The sequence below is a fragment of the Chanodichthys erythropterus genome, chromosome 8 (assembly GCF_024489055.1).
Source record: "Chanodichthys erythropterus isolate Z2021 chromosome 8, ASM2448905v1, whole genome shotgun sequence".
NCBI lineage: Eukaryota > Metazoa > Chordata > Actinopteri > Cypriniformes > Xenocyprididae > Chanodichthys > Chanodichthys erythropterus.
In genome coordinates this window covers 18,067,515-18,082,585 of record NC_090228.1, presented here as the reverse complement: position 1 = coordinate 18,082,585, position 15,071 = coordinate 18,067,515, and the positions used below count along the sequence as shown (strand labels likewise).

The 15,071-nt window shown below is 38.7% G+C and overlaps 1 protein-coding gene across 8 annotated transcripts in view; it reads right to left on the bottom strand.

Annotated features, from left to right (window-relative positions):
- Positions 1–15,071, bottom strand: part of syt1a (synaptotagmin Ia) — a 226,822-nt gene that overhangs the window by 32,894 nt on the left and 178,857 nt on the right. For all 8 annotated transcript variants that reach the window (XM_067392188.1, XM_067392196.1, XM_067392192.1 and 5 more), the window contains one exon: positions 3,105–3,293. In XM_067392188.1, the coding sequence (XP_067248289.1) occupies positions 3,105–3,267 (163 nt within the window). In that variant the 5' untranslated portion in view covers positions 3,268–3,293. The remainder of the gene's footprint in view (positions 1–3,104; positions 3,294–15,071) is intronic.

Here is a 15,071-nt window from a genome sequence, read left to right as displayed (position 1 = left end):
AGGATTTCCATGTTAGTTCGCCAAGAAAGTCATTGTGACGCGGTGCCATTGTTGCAGTAAACTTGCACAATGTTTTTGAATGAACATGGGACATCGACAATTTACATTTTAAAGCCCCTAAACATGACACAGAACAAAACGAACTGTGATTGGTTGCTTTACATGTCTTGGGTGGTCCTTAGCCAATGAAATCTGCAATGGATTCCAGCCCTTTGTCCATCAATTTGAAGGTTTAACTACGTGAGACTATCAAGCCCCCCACCTACGTATATGCACCCACATAAAGACAGTCTCAGACATGACCTTGCTTGCCAAATCCTTTAGGATTTATACCACAACTTCTCAATTTCGACAAGCTTCTTTTTGTGTTCATGATCTGAAGTCTATAAGTGGTGTCTTAATTTGTTTTGCTTCATACTGTCAGAGGCTAATATTTTGAGGCATGCAACAGAGGGTGAATCAGAGGTTGAGATATTCCTTGCCAAATTTTATTGTCTTGAGGCGGTCTTCTGGACTTGACAAAGTGAATGCTGCAAATCCATTTGTCTTTTATGTCACAAGTTGCGTGAATACATGGAGTACATCAGAAAAAAAAGGGGGCATCAGTTTACTGTTGGGAATTTGTCAAGGAGTGGAGCCACATCCAGTGTAGACAGCATCACTGATTATAATGGGCTCTGTTTGCTTTTGTACCATGACCCACCGCTGGCCTTCAGGGCCTCCTGGGGTCATAGCGTTACCAGCGTTACCACATACCAACTTGCGCCACTGGTGCAGAAACTGGTGGTTGTGAGGTTTGAAGTAGATTCATTGTCTGCTTTACTTTACCTGGCACTGGCAGTCCTTTCACACAATTAGTGAATCTTTAAGCTTAGTGTAGAACCATAAATCATTCAGTTATGTTTTTACATGGCTCCCTGTAATACTCAATACTGATTCTTCAGTCTAGCGGTCTGTTAGAGCACACTACAACTGATAACATACAGCTCAAGAGTTTATAGCGAGTCATCTTGAGGTACTAATCAATTAGGTCCAAAATTCAATCAAAGGTTCAATTATTTACTTATGTGGCCCCTAGTTTTGGACCCACTGAACTAGTGAGTGAAAAGTGTATTTTAAGGAAGCTTACTTTTAAAAGAGCCAAAAGTGCTTAAGAAGAACTCAGTTGTGGCATGGAAATAGATCTTAAACAGTGTTTGTCTTTATGTTTTATCTACATAGCGCTTATGACAGAGAGGCAGAAGGGTAAGAGTAAAGTATATCTTTTTCATCACAACACAGCATCTGTCTGTGATCCTCTGTTTTTGCCATGCTAGATGGCAGATTGTGACAGGTCCATGCATCTTACTTTTACAGGCTGCACCTGCACATATTCAACACAGTGGATTATATTGGCAAAGAACAGCTCAAGTATTCTACATCAGGACTCGCCCATTCATCACTAATGCAAGTCCGTCAGGGTTCCTGGACGCACCGGTCAATACAGAACCCTTCTCCCTAGGCATTCATCAGCACAGGCACCGGTTGGCACGGAGATGTGTGTGTGATGGAGGAAGGCGGCTAAAACAGTAATTTAAGACACTGTAATGGAGTGTCTTTTTCTGGCTGGATCTCAGAAGGGGCATATCTGTCTGAGTCAAATGCGGCAACCCTTTATTTTACAGTTGTCTGCAGGAAGGCAAAGTGATAATTAATGTGGTGAATGCGTCTCCAAGTGCGAAAGCAAGGGTGGAAGTGAAAGTGTACGTGTGTGAGAGTGAGTGAAAGTGAGAGCGAGAAGTTGCATGTGTGAAATCGAGTATGAGAGATGGGCAAAATGACCAGACACCTATAGTAAGGTACTGTAGGTGTAGGAGATGATGTGAATATATCTCAGGTCTGGGCAATGGTGTCACGTTATACTATAAAACCGAACAGTGAAATTAATTAAATGAAATGAGTTTGTTTCACTCAAATAATCATGAATTTTCAGTTGTGTAAACTCAAAATTTGATTGTAGTAAGCTGAACTTAATATGATTGAGTTGCAGCAAATTTCTAATTCCCAGCATGCTTTGTGTTAGACTGTATAAGGAAAATAAATGTTGAAAATAAATATTAAACATCCATGGCTCTCAGCCCCGCCCCAAAAATTTTAAGTTCTACTAACTTTAAAAAATAATAAGTTAGTTTACTTAAATGTTTTGAGGTAATAAGTTTCCTCAAACATTTTGATTATTCTGAACTTATTGAATTTTACAGTGCAGGCATGGAGTACTTCATGTAGCTCTAAATTCTGCCCTCACTTTTGCTTCATACATGAGTTACTTTAGCACTATACAGTGGTCAGATAGTTGCCAATTTCACATTTCATATATATAAAAAAAAAAAAAAAAAATTGTTTCGCAAACATCTGTTTTAATTTTTAATGGTTAACGGACAAAGTTTTTGTCTTTGTTAAAGATTTTGTCAGCTATAAAAACCTTGTTTTAAAGTGCTTTAATCAGGTGTGTTTAAAGTTCGGCTATTGGTGATCTCGTATGGCAACATATTCCAGTCCATTACAGTTATGATGCAAAGTTGATTTCCAGTATCTAATAGGAAAAAAAAAAAGAAAAGAAAAAAAGAATCTCTGGGACATAAAAACACCTAGCTAAAGAAACACCCACACGCAACACAGCTTCAGATGTTTCAGCATGTTTACTTGAAAATATGAATGAGCATACAGTGAAATGGTTGATGGGTACACGATGCCTGAATTCAGCTCCATGATTCACAGCGAGAGCTGTAGTGTGTTGCGGACCGAGGCACAGGGCACTTAGACAAACAAAGGCATGCAAATAACAAAACTCATTTACTTGCTTATTTACAATTAGAATGAGAAGCAACATGTTTGGTGGCCGTCTGTTTCTCAAGCTCATTATTTTTCAGCACTGGCTGAACAATGGAAGTAAAAAAAAAATGTTAACAAAATAATAAAAAATGCTGGGGCTCATTCAATGCCATTCAGGGTTTCATTTTTTATGTCAAAATTATGTAAAACGAATACAGCACACTGAAGCTGAAATATAACCAAGTGAAGACCTTTGAGTGTTGTGAGAAAAAAAAAAGAAGTGGTTTACTCACGTGGGATTTTGTGCAGTTCATTCATGAACTTGTCTTTGACTTTAGAGAACATCTCATCTTTGGTCTCACGGGGACCGGGCCCTGCTGCCTCTGTGCTGTTGACCAATACCTCAGGCGCCGCGCTGGGCGCAGGGTTCCCCACCAGAGCCTCCCTTCGACTCATCGCTGGATGTGGCAGCCAGACAGAAGCTAAACATGAAAAGATGAGAGCGGGTTACTCATACTATCTGGAATATTTAGTAAGGAAATATCAGTTTCAAATTCACAATTCTTCCAATATCTTTATCTGTTGGATAATGTATACCATGTGGATTTGTAGGTGCCTACAAATATGTCATGATAAATTTATGTAAAACAGCTGCGGGGCAGTAGTGGGAATTTTCATTAATTACACTGATTTGAATCTTTTGATTCTGTTAAACAAACGGCTCCTTCAGATTCATTCCAGTCAATATGTGTGTCTGAGTATTATGAGTGAGTCATTGAATCATTCACTCCACTGTTAGCGGTTGCTCATACAGAACACATTTTCGCATTCCACCGTGTTTGCCTTTTCATTGTTTTTCTATGTAAACATACGCTAGATGGATGTGTTAGATCGTTGTGGTCACATTGTACATTTTTTGCAGGGTCTCGTCTTTAGACAGCGTTCTGAAAAAATGGCAGTCACGTTAAAAGTTACGTTTTTAACGTGTCTCTAGCCTTTGCCCTGCGATTTTGCGTTCTGTGTGAATAGCCCCTAAGAATGTCAAGGGAAGCATGCTTTTTGCTAGCATGATGGTGTAGTTACGAGTTCCGACATATACCAGTAGGGGCTTACTGTCAAAGCTAACCAGCCAAACATTGTTAAAAAGGAAAGACTCACATGCAGAACTGATTGAACAACATGTCCCTTTTTGTCATTAATTGGTCCAGTTCATTCTGTTCGTTCATGAATAAAATTCTCATCTCATTCAGACTCAAAACACTGACTTGTTGAGTGTAGCGGCATATTTGTTTTGAAGTCTTTTGAAGCCACCAAAGCAGTCACACACTTTACAATGGAAAATCAGTGCATCAAAGTCGTTCACTTAAAACACTGGGTTTTTCAAAAACACTGGATTGTTCACAGCTCCACTAATGGGGGATATAGATAGAAGGCAGATAACAGGTCAGGATGTGAGGGATGGAGTGAGAATGAAAAAGATGAAAACTCCAGTGTGCGAGTCTCTAATTTAGTGTGAGAGGAAGGTGGAGAATGAGGTGTGACTATGGGAAGCCTTCAACTGCATCATGCTCTGAACAAATGCGCTTGTGAGGTGTGTTTAGCTGTTTAAACATCCTCCCATCCATCCCTCCTAATCTCTTGCTTGCGTTTACTCAGTCATCTGTTCATTTACTCACTCACTTGCCTACAGACTCTCTCTGCCTCACCAGTTCATATGCAGCCAGTATCTCATCTCTCTTGCTAGTACTGCTATGACCCCAGGAGGCCCTGAAGGCCAGCGGTAGGTCATGCTATGTGCTGATGAACAGTGAGTAGACTATGAACCTTGTTCTCTTCTAGCCACAGGGCACGCAAGATCCGCCTACTCCCGCACAGCCGGTGTCGCTGCCATTGTACCTGCTCTGTAATTACTGCCATTGTCAATCACTCAGATGGAATAATAATAGATCGAATGAATGCGGCAGGTACAAAACCTCAAAGTTTAGAGGAGTCAGAGTGAACTTGCAGCAAGTTTAATTAGACTTTCTATCAGGTTGGATAGCTCTCCTCTCTCTACAGGTGATTGCCTGGAAAGGCTAGGAAACAGTTGGAGCTGTTGCATTGGACAGGTTGTCATTGCTGTGCTCATGTCACTATGGTGACAGTAGGATTGATGACCTACAGGTTATACGGAATGCGTGTGCTGGGTTTTCTTTGGAGAAACTTGAGAGAGCATTCAAGCGCAAAATAGAAACAAAATATTCCAGAAAAGGCATATTTTGTCCTTGGTTTGACAAATTAATTGTAAATTTGATCTCTTACAGAGTTGGAAAATCACACTGTTCTGCTGTTTCAAAGGTACTCTAAGACGTGCTTGTCCTCCTGCTGGAAAATCATTTTGTATGGGCTGGCTGTGTCCAATTTTTGATACCAGTGACGCTGAACTATCACCAACAAAAAAGGTAACAAAAAGTAACATGATACCATGGTACACATTCTTTAAAGTACCTTGTACTACCATGTAAATACCGTGATATGAATGAACGCTAAATGGTCCTTACTGAAATTCTATATTATTTTGTCTAAATACATTAAGAAACTTAATTCTGAGTAAATAAAGGCATTACAAATTTATAATGTACAGAATGAAAAATGAGACACAAAAACAGTTCTAATATTGCCTGATAGCACACACACACACACACACACACACACTGATGATCCAAAACATGCCTAATATGCTGTTGGTCCTCCGTGTGCTGCCAAAACAGCGCCGACCTACCAAGGCATGGACTCTACAAGACCCCTGAAGGTATCCAGTGGTATCAGGCACCAAGATGTTAGCAGCAGATCCTTAATGTCCTGTAGTTTGCAAGGAAGAGCCACCATGGATCAGGCTCGTTGGTCCAACACATCCCACAGATGCTTAAATGCATTGAGTTCTGGGGGATTGGAGGCCAGGGCAACACCTTGAACTCTTCATCATGTTCCTGAAATCCTTAACTATGTGTTCAATGTGGCAAGGTGCATTATCATGAAAGAGGCCACTTCCACCAGGGTTTACCTGGTCTGCAACAATGCTTAGGTAGGTGACACGTGTCAAATTTACATCCACATAAATGGCCAGATCCAGGGTTTCCCAGCAGAACATTGCCTAGGGTCTCATACTCCCTCCACTAGTTTGTTATTGTCCCACAGTGCATCCTGGTGCCATCACTTCCCAAGGTAAATGGCAGACTCGTACATTGCTGTATCTGTGATGTAAAAGAAAAAGTGACTCATCAGACCAGGTGACCTTATTCCACTACTCCAAGGTCCAGTTTCGATTTTCGATTGGGTGCCCAACACCCTGTCGCCGGTTTGTTCCTCCTTAGACTGCTGTTGGTAAATTCTTACCACTGCGACCAGGAGCAACCCACAAGCCTTGCCGTTTCAGAGATACTCTGACCCAGTCACCTTGCCATAACAATTTGGCCCTTGTCAAAGTTCCTCAGTCAAAGTTCCTCAGATCTTTCTTCCTGGCCATTTATCCTGCATCCAACATGAGAACTAATTGTTTGCTTACCATCTAAAGTACCCAGACAATATTATGTAATATGTTAATATGTGTAATATACGCTTCACCTGTGACTGGTCAATACTCTACTATAGTGAAATACTAGCACTATGGGGATATATATATATATATATATATATATATATATATATATATATATATATATATATATATATATATACCATAAATGTAACGTGTTACAGCCACAGAACTTTTTTTTGTGGTAAGGGATATAGATGTTGACCAACAGCTGGTCAAGCCTGTTTGCTGCTAATGACTTCAACACACTCTAACTGAGCTGTAGACTCTATGGGGAAGTGTTTACATATGTACACAGCAGCAGCTGCATGGTCTGCTGACACAATGGGGTGTGAAGAGGACAGGGTTCGACAGCTGTGCTGCTCACTAGCTATGGCTTTCCTTAGTTACACATCACTATTGTTCAAAATTAGTTTTTGTAGTTTGATATACATGTATAGTTGCTATGAGTCTAAGCTGGAAGACTGATCAGGCACAGGTCTTTAAAAAAGCTACATGTCAAGTCTTGGCTAGTCTGGTTAACACAAGGTATGTTACGTGGACAAGCAACTAGTATTCTCAAACTTCCACTCTGCAAATTTGTTCATGTAGCATATAAGTGACAAAAAAAAAAAGTTTGTAGAAGGTTGGTTGGGTGGATTGGTTCTTTGCAGAGGAAGGTTTCTGGAACACAAAGCTTGACAGGAGCTTCTGCTGACAGTCGAAAGGCGTTGTGTGTTTTTTTGAGCGCCGTGTCACTCTCGTGATATGATGTGGGCGGCAGTTGAGCTGGCAGCAGAGCTGAACTTTGGGAAGGTGGAGGAGGATGGGGAAAAAAAAAAAGATGGATTTTGTGTGCTTTTGTGTGTGTGTGTGTGTGTGTATGCTGCACATATGAATAGCATTGCCGCACACCTGCGAAGCTAGACTGCTTCACACAGTGAGTCAGAGGAGTCCATTATAGACCTACACAAAAAGCCATAATTACTCACAAACGGATAGAGGCTGTGCAAGCATGTCCATTAGGCCATTACTATTTGTATCACACAGACAAAAGAAACTTGCACGTTTTAAGAGCTAAAACAGCAGGATGCAAAAGACATGCCCGTAGGAGGCAACTTTTTGTAAATCAAGTGAAAGTGCCCAGTGGACCTCGCAAGGATTACAGCCCCCTCGATCCAAATAGCAAAACAGTCATTTTAAAGCAAGGCTCACACTTGTCAAAACCTAGCAAAAAGCAAAGAACGCCAATCATCCAGACTTAAAAAAAAAAATCTCCATAAAACAGTAAAGCTGCCTCTACAGGTCTCTATTAAATTTCAGAGCTTTAATAGCAGGAGCAGTTCGGAGTTGAATTTGGAGATTGTGTAGTGTCCCTTTGAGAGAGTTCATTGAAATCATGTACTTTTTGTTGAGCAAATGACTTTTAACATGGTGGCTGAAGAACATCTAACCTTTTATTCAACCAAAACATGTAAGCTGTCAAATGCTGCCATTCAGTGATTAAATCAAACCTTGGGAGTTCTGGACTAACCATAGTCTCACATTGCCAGACCTTTGCATAAAACATGATCTACTTTGCATCTTATTTTAGACAAGCACATACGTTTGATACTAAAGATGGCCAAATATGATCCCTTGCTCAAATATAACTCTGCAGATATATTTTTTAAATGTGTTTGTTCTTATGTGCCATGGGGATGTGTTTATCAGGAATATGTTGTGAATATTATGTTGAAATAAACTAGAATAAATCCACACTTGTACAGTGAACACAGAATAAAAAATAGCTGCGAGCAGCAATTATCAGGGTTCAAGTGCTTTAAGACCTTTAAGACTTTAAGCACAATGTAAGATATTATATATTATATAGCAAGCCAGTAAACACCTACATCAGAGATGAAAAAGACATTTTACAGCATTTTCAACAGTTATAGTGCCACCTATGGCCTGGTCTCCATAAAAAAAGTTTGCATCTTTACGCTGTGTTCACACCAGACGCGACTTGCGCGAATAAATCGCGCTATTCGCACGTAGTTGGACGCTTGAACATTTTGAGTTTACTCGCTTCATTCGCGCGTGACATTCGCTTCATTCGCGCGTGAAAATCCCTTCACAACAGACGCGAATTCGCGTCATGAGAGGGGCTCTCCCGCTCCTTTATGTGTCCCAGACTCTCCCACTGCTTCTGCACACTTCCTCTGAATAAACACAACTTGTCAGTGGGGAAATAATTGTAAATTACAGCGAATAAGCTCAATTGGTCGTCTTTAGTTGGCTTGTAGTCTTAATATGTATTTATATATATGTATATATATAGCTCAAATTGAGTAAAGACCGTTTTTTACAACTTATCAGATTGTCCGACCTCCTCACTCACTTTCTTTCAAACACGGTCCTTTTTATTTCTGTTTCTATAAATGTATGAAGATGTACAGCGACGATGATTTTGTCCTCCATTGTTGTTTCGAATTTCTGCCTCAGCTCGCTACATCACGTCACTACTAGAGCAAGCTCCCGATTGGTTAACGCGGCGCGGAAATTCGCCAAAGTTCAGATTTTTCAACTTGCGCGATTCGCGCGAATCGCGTCATTCGCGCGAATCGCTCAATTCGCGCCGCGTCATTCGCGCGAATCGCGTCATTCGCGCCGCTTCATTCGCGCGAATCGCGCCGCAGGATGTCAATTCGCGTCTTTGCATTGACTTAACATGTAAATCACTCGCGCTTACCGCTTCATTCGCGTCCGGTGTGAACGCACCATTAGAATCATGTCGCATGTGTTCACCCAATTTTCATGAAGTTCTGTTTTTTTTGTTTAGGAATGATAGGCTTTTGGGTACATTTGGCCACATTCATTTTCTAAATTATCCTGTTATAGCTAACCGAATTATATATATATATATATATATATATATATATATATATATATATATATATATATATATATATATATATATATATATACAGTATTAGTGCCTCAGCGTAAACACTTGAGTTGATGGATTGATGGATCCAACCTGCTGACAGGTTAGTGGCTTAAATTCATTTTATGTGATTTTCACACACGTACACGGTACTCCTCACTCTCATCATATACATATATATATATATAATTATTGACCTATAGTCCAGACCTATAGTCCAGAGAATTGTCCTGCAGTAGGGATGCTCACATTGACCGTTTAACCGTTAACCAAAAGTACGAATTTTAACCGATTAATACTATCAATTAAACTTTTTTTTTTTTTTTTTTTTTTGCTGTTTGCTGCATGGTTAAAGAAAAATATGCTATATATACATATATGCTTATTTGTTAACTCGCGGGGCGTTTCACACATGCCAGACATATTTCGCTAAGCAACAAGCAAAATGAAGCGAGCGAAAAGAAGTACTGACCATTTCGATAGAAAGGGTCAGGGGCGCCGTTGGCACGGGGGACAGGGGGGGTCAGGACCCCCGCAGTTTTGAAAAGACAGAAATCGACCCCCGCACTTTTGATAAGGGCTGCTTCAATCAGTCACAATATATCATCTTTTAGCTTAGGATATTTTCTTTCAAATGAGACCCATTTTCACGTTTCTGTGAGCTTTCGTTCATAAATAACGACATTTGTCGCAGATGTGATGAAGAGGAAATGCACTCTCGAACAGAGAAACACGCGATTTCCAAGCATTCGATCACAGCGTGCTAACGTTTTAGGACAGGTCGATGGTATATGAATCGTGGCCGAATGTTAGTGTTTGTCAATCAAGCAAAACCGTCCATTCCGAAACCGAGAAATTTGACACTTTAAGGTAAGAGGCTGATCTCTCTGATGCACACGTGCACCGTCCGTGGTCATAACAATAACAATCCTTGAGGTAGGCCTGCTATTTTTATTTGACGGAAAAAATGTCTAAAATACCGGTTGTTCAAAGCTTCAATGGATTCACAGTGTTTTTGTTTTGTCATCTTAATTTGTTAAACATTTAAGTGAAAAATATTTAGTGTAGGCCTATTTATTTTATGCCTTTTATTTTGATTTTTTGATTTTATCGAGGTTAAGCAAAAAATTTAAGACTAGTTCACAAAAGTAGGTTTTTCAAATAATCTCCAACATTTAACAAATGACTTGATTGACAGCAGTAGTCCAGTAGGCAGGCAAAGTTGTTCAGAGTGAGGAGTTCTATCATATGGTATAAATACCGTGTACGTGTGTGAAAAATCACATAAAATGAAATGAAGCCACTAACCTGTCAGACTTTGAAAACCCAAAATTTAGCAGGTTGGATCCATCAATCCATCAACTCAAGTGTTTACGCTGAGGCACTTAATAACAAGTGAAGTATATAAACTACACTGACTGCATAATGTGCCTCCAGGATGCATCATACTTTTTTTACCCAGCCCAGTGTGGGCTGTGGCACTGAGCAGGTGAAAAATCCTTACCCAATTACCACTCTGCCAGATGGCACAGCATGGCTTTCATTGCACTCGCTCCGGTGCTCTGCACATCAAACCATGCTCCTCTCCCTCCTTTCCTTGCTTCCTGCCTCATCCTTCCAGTTTTCCCAACTGGGTTGCGCTCCACTACCAAAACCTCCACTGCTGCCAGAGCAAAACTACGACTCCACATCCCATCTATTCCATGCAGTAGACAAACAGAGCATTTCCTTTATGTACACTGGGTTGTCATTTGGTGCTTGAGTTGCTTCTACTTTGGTTGGACTCTTCATTTCTCATTTTTGAGGGCCCCAGAGTGTTGTATTTTCTGAACTGTGGCGTGGAGGCACTAGTCATGTTATCGAGCAAGTGAGGGTAGGTGAGGATGTTTGGGCCCATGACACTCTCTTTCATCTTGCAGAAATTAAAAACAGTAGTGCAAACGTGTGTCTTGAATCACAATTACCATTATTTGCTTTGGACTTTGATCTTGGTCGTCTATATGTCCTGGTTTAAAATTGAGGTGTAACCAAGCATGTAATCATCAATTACTTCCACTTAACTGGAGTTGACTTCCATTTGTCACCAGCGATCTAGCCCTGCAACATGTTTATTGCATATTAAAAAACAAATGCATGCATAATGCAATCAAAGAATGTTAGTGTGGAGTTGCAACTGAGAGAAGACATTTCATATTCACTGATGCACTGAATCTCAATGACGAATCAACATGTGCGTAATGTGTCTTCACAAGTTTGATTGTGTTTGAGTCATTTCTGTGAAATACTTGCAGATGCACCAGTCTCTCAGCACTGGGCGTGAGATGGTGTGGATGGCAGTGATTTAGTTTCAAGAAGTTGTCATGCGAATGTCTGCACATTTGTTTAGTTGCTTACTTATGTGTATGTACAAATGTGTATAGAAACAAAGTATTCATCTAGTTGATTACATATTGTTCTGATATCATGCAAAGTCCAATTAAATTTTAATAGCCTTTTAAATGGATAGTTATTTCTCTGATTCAGTGAGCCACATTCAAATTTGTAAACTGCTGATATGTGCACACCTGTGACATCACACCATTTGAATTATATATGTTGCTTGGCAACTGTAAAGAGTGTACAGATAATGTAAGCTAATGAACTGTATTACTTGCTGAAACGGATAAAAAATTATTAATAAAAAAAGGTTAATATACTATTGTATATTAGCAACACTGCTTCCCTAAATCCTAGGAATACCCCCTTCCAGTAGTAAAATCACTGTACTACATTGCTAAGTGATGTTTTATTTTATTTTATTTTATAATTAACGTTTAAATGTTAAACGTTCAAGATTAAGAACTAACACACTGGAGTTTGAAACAAAGTTGTTAGCAAGAAGCAAGGTGGAAAAAAATACCTAAAACTTTGTAGAGTGTCAGTCTAATATGGCAGAGCAAATTAGCATTAGAGAACAGGTGAAAATTTCATCTAAATAAGGGTGTTGAGAAAGATAAATTGGTAATTGTGGGGGAATGAATGTTCCTGAACACATATTGTTTTATTTATAGATGTGCTCAATTTATTGTGTTATTGAAGGGAGAAAGAAGTGTTAAACTCGAAGGTGTAAAATGCAAGAAAAAATGAAAAGGGGAAGCTTAATGCTTTCTGTTCTGTATGTATGTGTGAATGAGTATGTGTATGTATGAGGGAGCAAGTGAGGTGGCAACAGTCTGATCTCTATTTCTCTATTTGATGGTTTTGCTGTGATGATTTTTCTGTGTGATGTGACTGTGTGATGCTATATAGAGTACCATAGCACTGGACGCTGTATTGAAAAATATGTATTGTAAACTGAATTGAACTGCAATGAACTGAGATAATAGCATGGTACTTTGATATATACTATACTGTATGACTGATTACTATAATCATAAAGCATGGTTCCTCAAAGAATACATAGTATTACTATGATGTCTGCAAGTATTTTATCAACAGATAAACAGACAAATTGGTCTCTCACATTTATGAATATGCTCAAATCTGCAACTTAACATGCACAACCATGTCTCTTTCAAATGTTGTGTTTGCATGAATAATGCATGCTGTGGTAGATAGTTGACTGCACAAAGCGAGTTGACTACAAAGGAAAAGTTCAAACCAAATCGTTATTTGAGCTAACAGTGAGGTGCATATCTCAGTTGTAATGACTCTGGAAAAAGCTGGAGTGGGAAGAGGCTAATGGTGTGTAATCGTTTTGTCAAACAATTTGTCTGAAGCAGAGGAAGTAGCAAAGAACAAAGAAAAAGGACACATTTGGTTGAGTCTTAAAAAACACTAAAAGGAAAAAAAATGTCTATGTGAATGCCATGGTTCGGATCAATAGTACAAATCAATGAGATGAGAAAGAAAGAAAGAAAGAAAGAAAGAAAGAAAGAAAGAAAGAAAGAAAGAAAGAAAGAAAGAAAGAAAGAAAGAAAGAAAGAAAGAAAGAAAGAAAGAAAGAAAGAAAGAAAGAGGAGGAGGGATGAAAAACACCGGTAACACATAAACTGGCAGAGATTGGATGCTGCAGGCAATGAACAGGTGTGAACACGGGTGAGCAGCTTCGACCTCTCAGTGGCAACAACAATAATCATGTTTTCTGTAGTTATTGGTAGCTGATATTTGACTATAATGATACACTGTAAACACATATTGACATTAAAGTGTTTGTTCACCCAAAAAAATTCTGTCATTTATTACTCACCCTCATGTCGTTCTACACCCCAAGACCTTTGTTTATCTTCGGAACACAAATTAAGATATTTTTGATGAAACCCGATGGCTCAGTGAGGCCTCTATTGAGAGCAAATGACATTTCCTCTCTCAAGATCCATAAAGGTACTAAAAACATATTTAATGTGAGTACAGTGGTTCTACTTTAATATTATAAAGCGACGAGAATACTTTTTGTGCACCAAAAAAAACCAAAATAATGACTTTTCAACAATATCTAGTGATGGCTGATTTCAAAACACTGCTTCGGAGCTTTACGAATCGAATCAGTGGATCAGACTGCCAAAGTCACGTGATTTCAGCAGTTTAGCTGTTTGATAGGAGATCTCAATCACTAATTCGAAATAAAAGATTCGTAAAGCTCAGAAGCTTCCAAAAAAAATAAAAAAAATCTGAAGGTGGCAACAAACAAAGGTTCCACAAGCAATGTTAATTTCGTTGACGAATAATCTTCATCAATGACATTTTTTCAAGGACGAAAATGAGACGTTGACTAAAAAAAAAATGCATGAATGACTAAAACTATGACTAAAATCTACTCAAATTTTTGTCAACGAATAAAAACGAGACGGAAATGATAGAGGGGGGCGATTTGGGAAGATATCCAGTCAGAGCTGCTGTGTAACATAACGTGCTGATCTAACTGCGGGAAACATGGCGCTGTTGCACCCTCTACAGGCTTGCTTTGCAATTAATGAATAGCGCACAATTATACCAAGCGATTTCTTATATGAGCTAATGTTGATGAATTATGAGATTGTTTACTACACAACGTTTATATGGTAATATGTTTTAGACGGTTGTAAGAATGCATATTTTATCTCCCTCATCTGAACTTAAATGAGCAGCCTGCTACAGTGCAGACTGTAGACATTTTCCAGCTCATTATTGTTATTTTGTTTAAACAATAAACTGTATTTAATTTAATTTCTATTTAATTCATAGTAAACTAATGTACTTCTGTCACAGGAAAGCAAGACTGAGAATATTACTTGACACACTATTCAATATATTTTACAAGTATAAGGGTTATTATAGTTAACTAAACCTAAGACCATAAAAAAAATCTTCATTACTTGAAATAAACGTTAACTGAAATAAAAAATAAATATATAAAAAAGTAAGCTTATTTTATTTTATCTAGTTTCTAAGCTTTAGCTTAACCTGATGTACTAAACTAACTAAAACAGAAAAATCAAAAACTATATAGACATTTAAAAGAAAAACTAAAAATGTAATCAAAATTTTAAACAAAAACTACCTCTATGACAACTTTGTCAGTACCTGACAAGTACCGAATTGAGCTCTCTTTCGTGTCTTTTTGCACTTGAATGATCAAACACCGTCCACTTTGGCGAGTAAAGTACAGTTTGTTGTCTTAAGTGAACATAAACAGTTTGGAGAATATTAGATGTATATCAGTGTATTGGATCTGAGAAATGCTTACTTAGTGCATTACAACTGAACTAAACCCTTTAGATTTTATCTTATGATATTTAGTCGACTAAAACTAGACTAAAACTA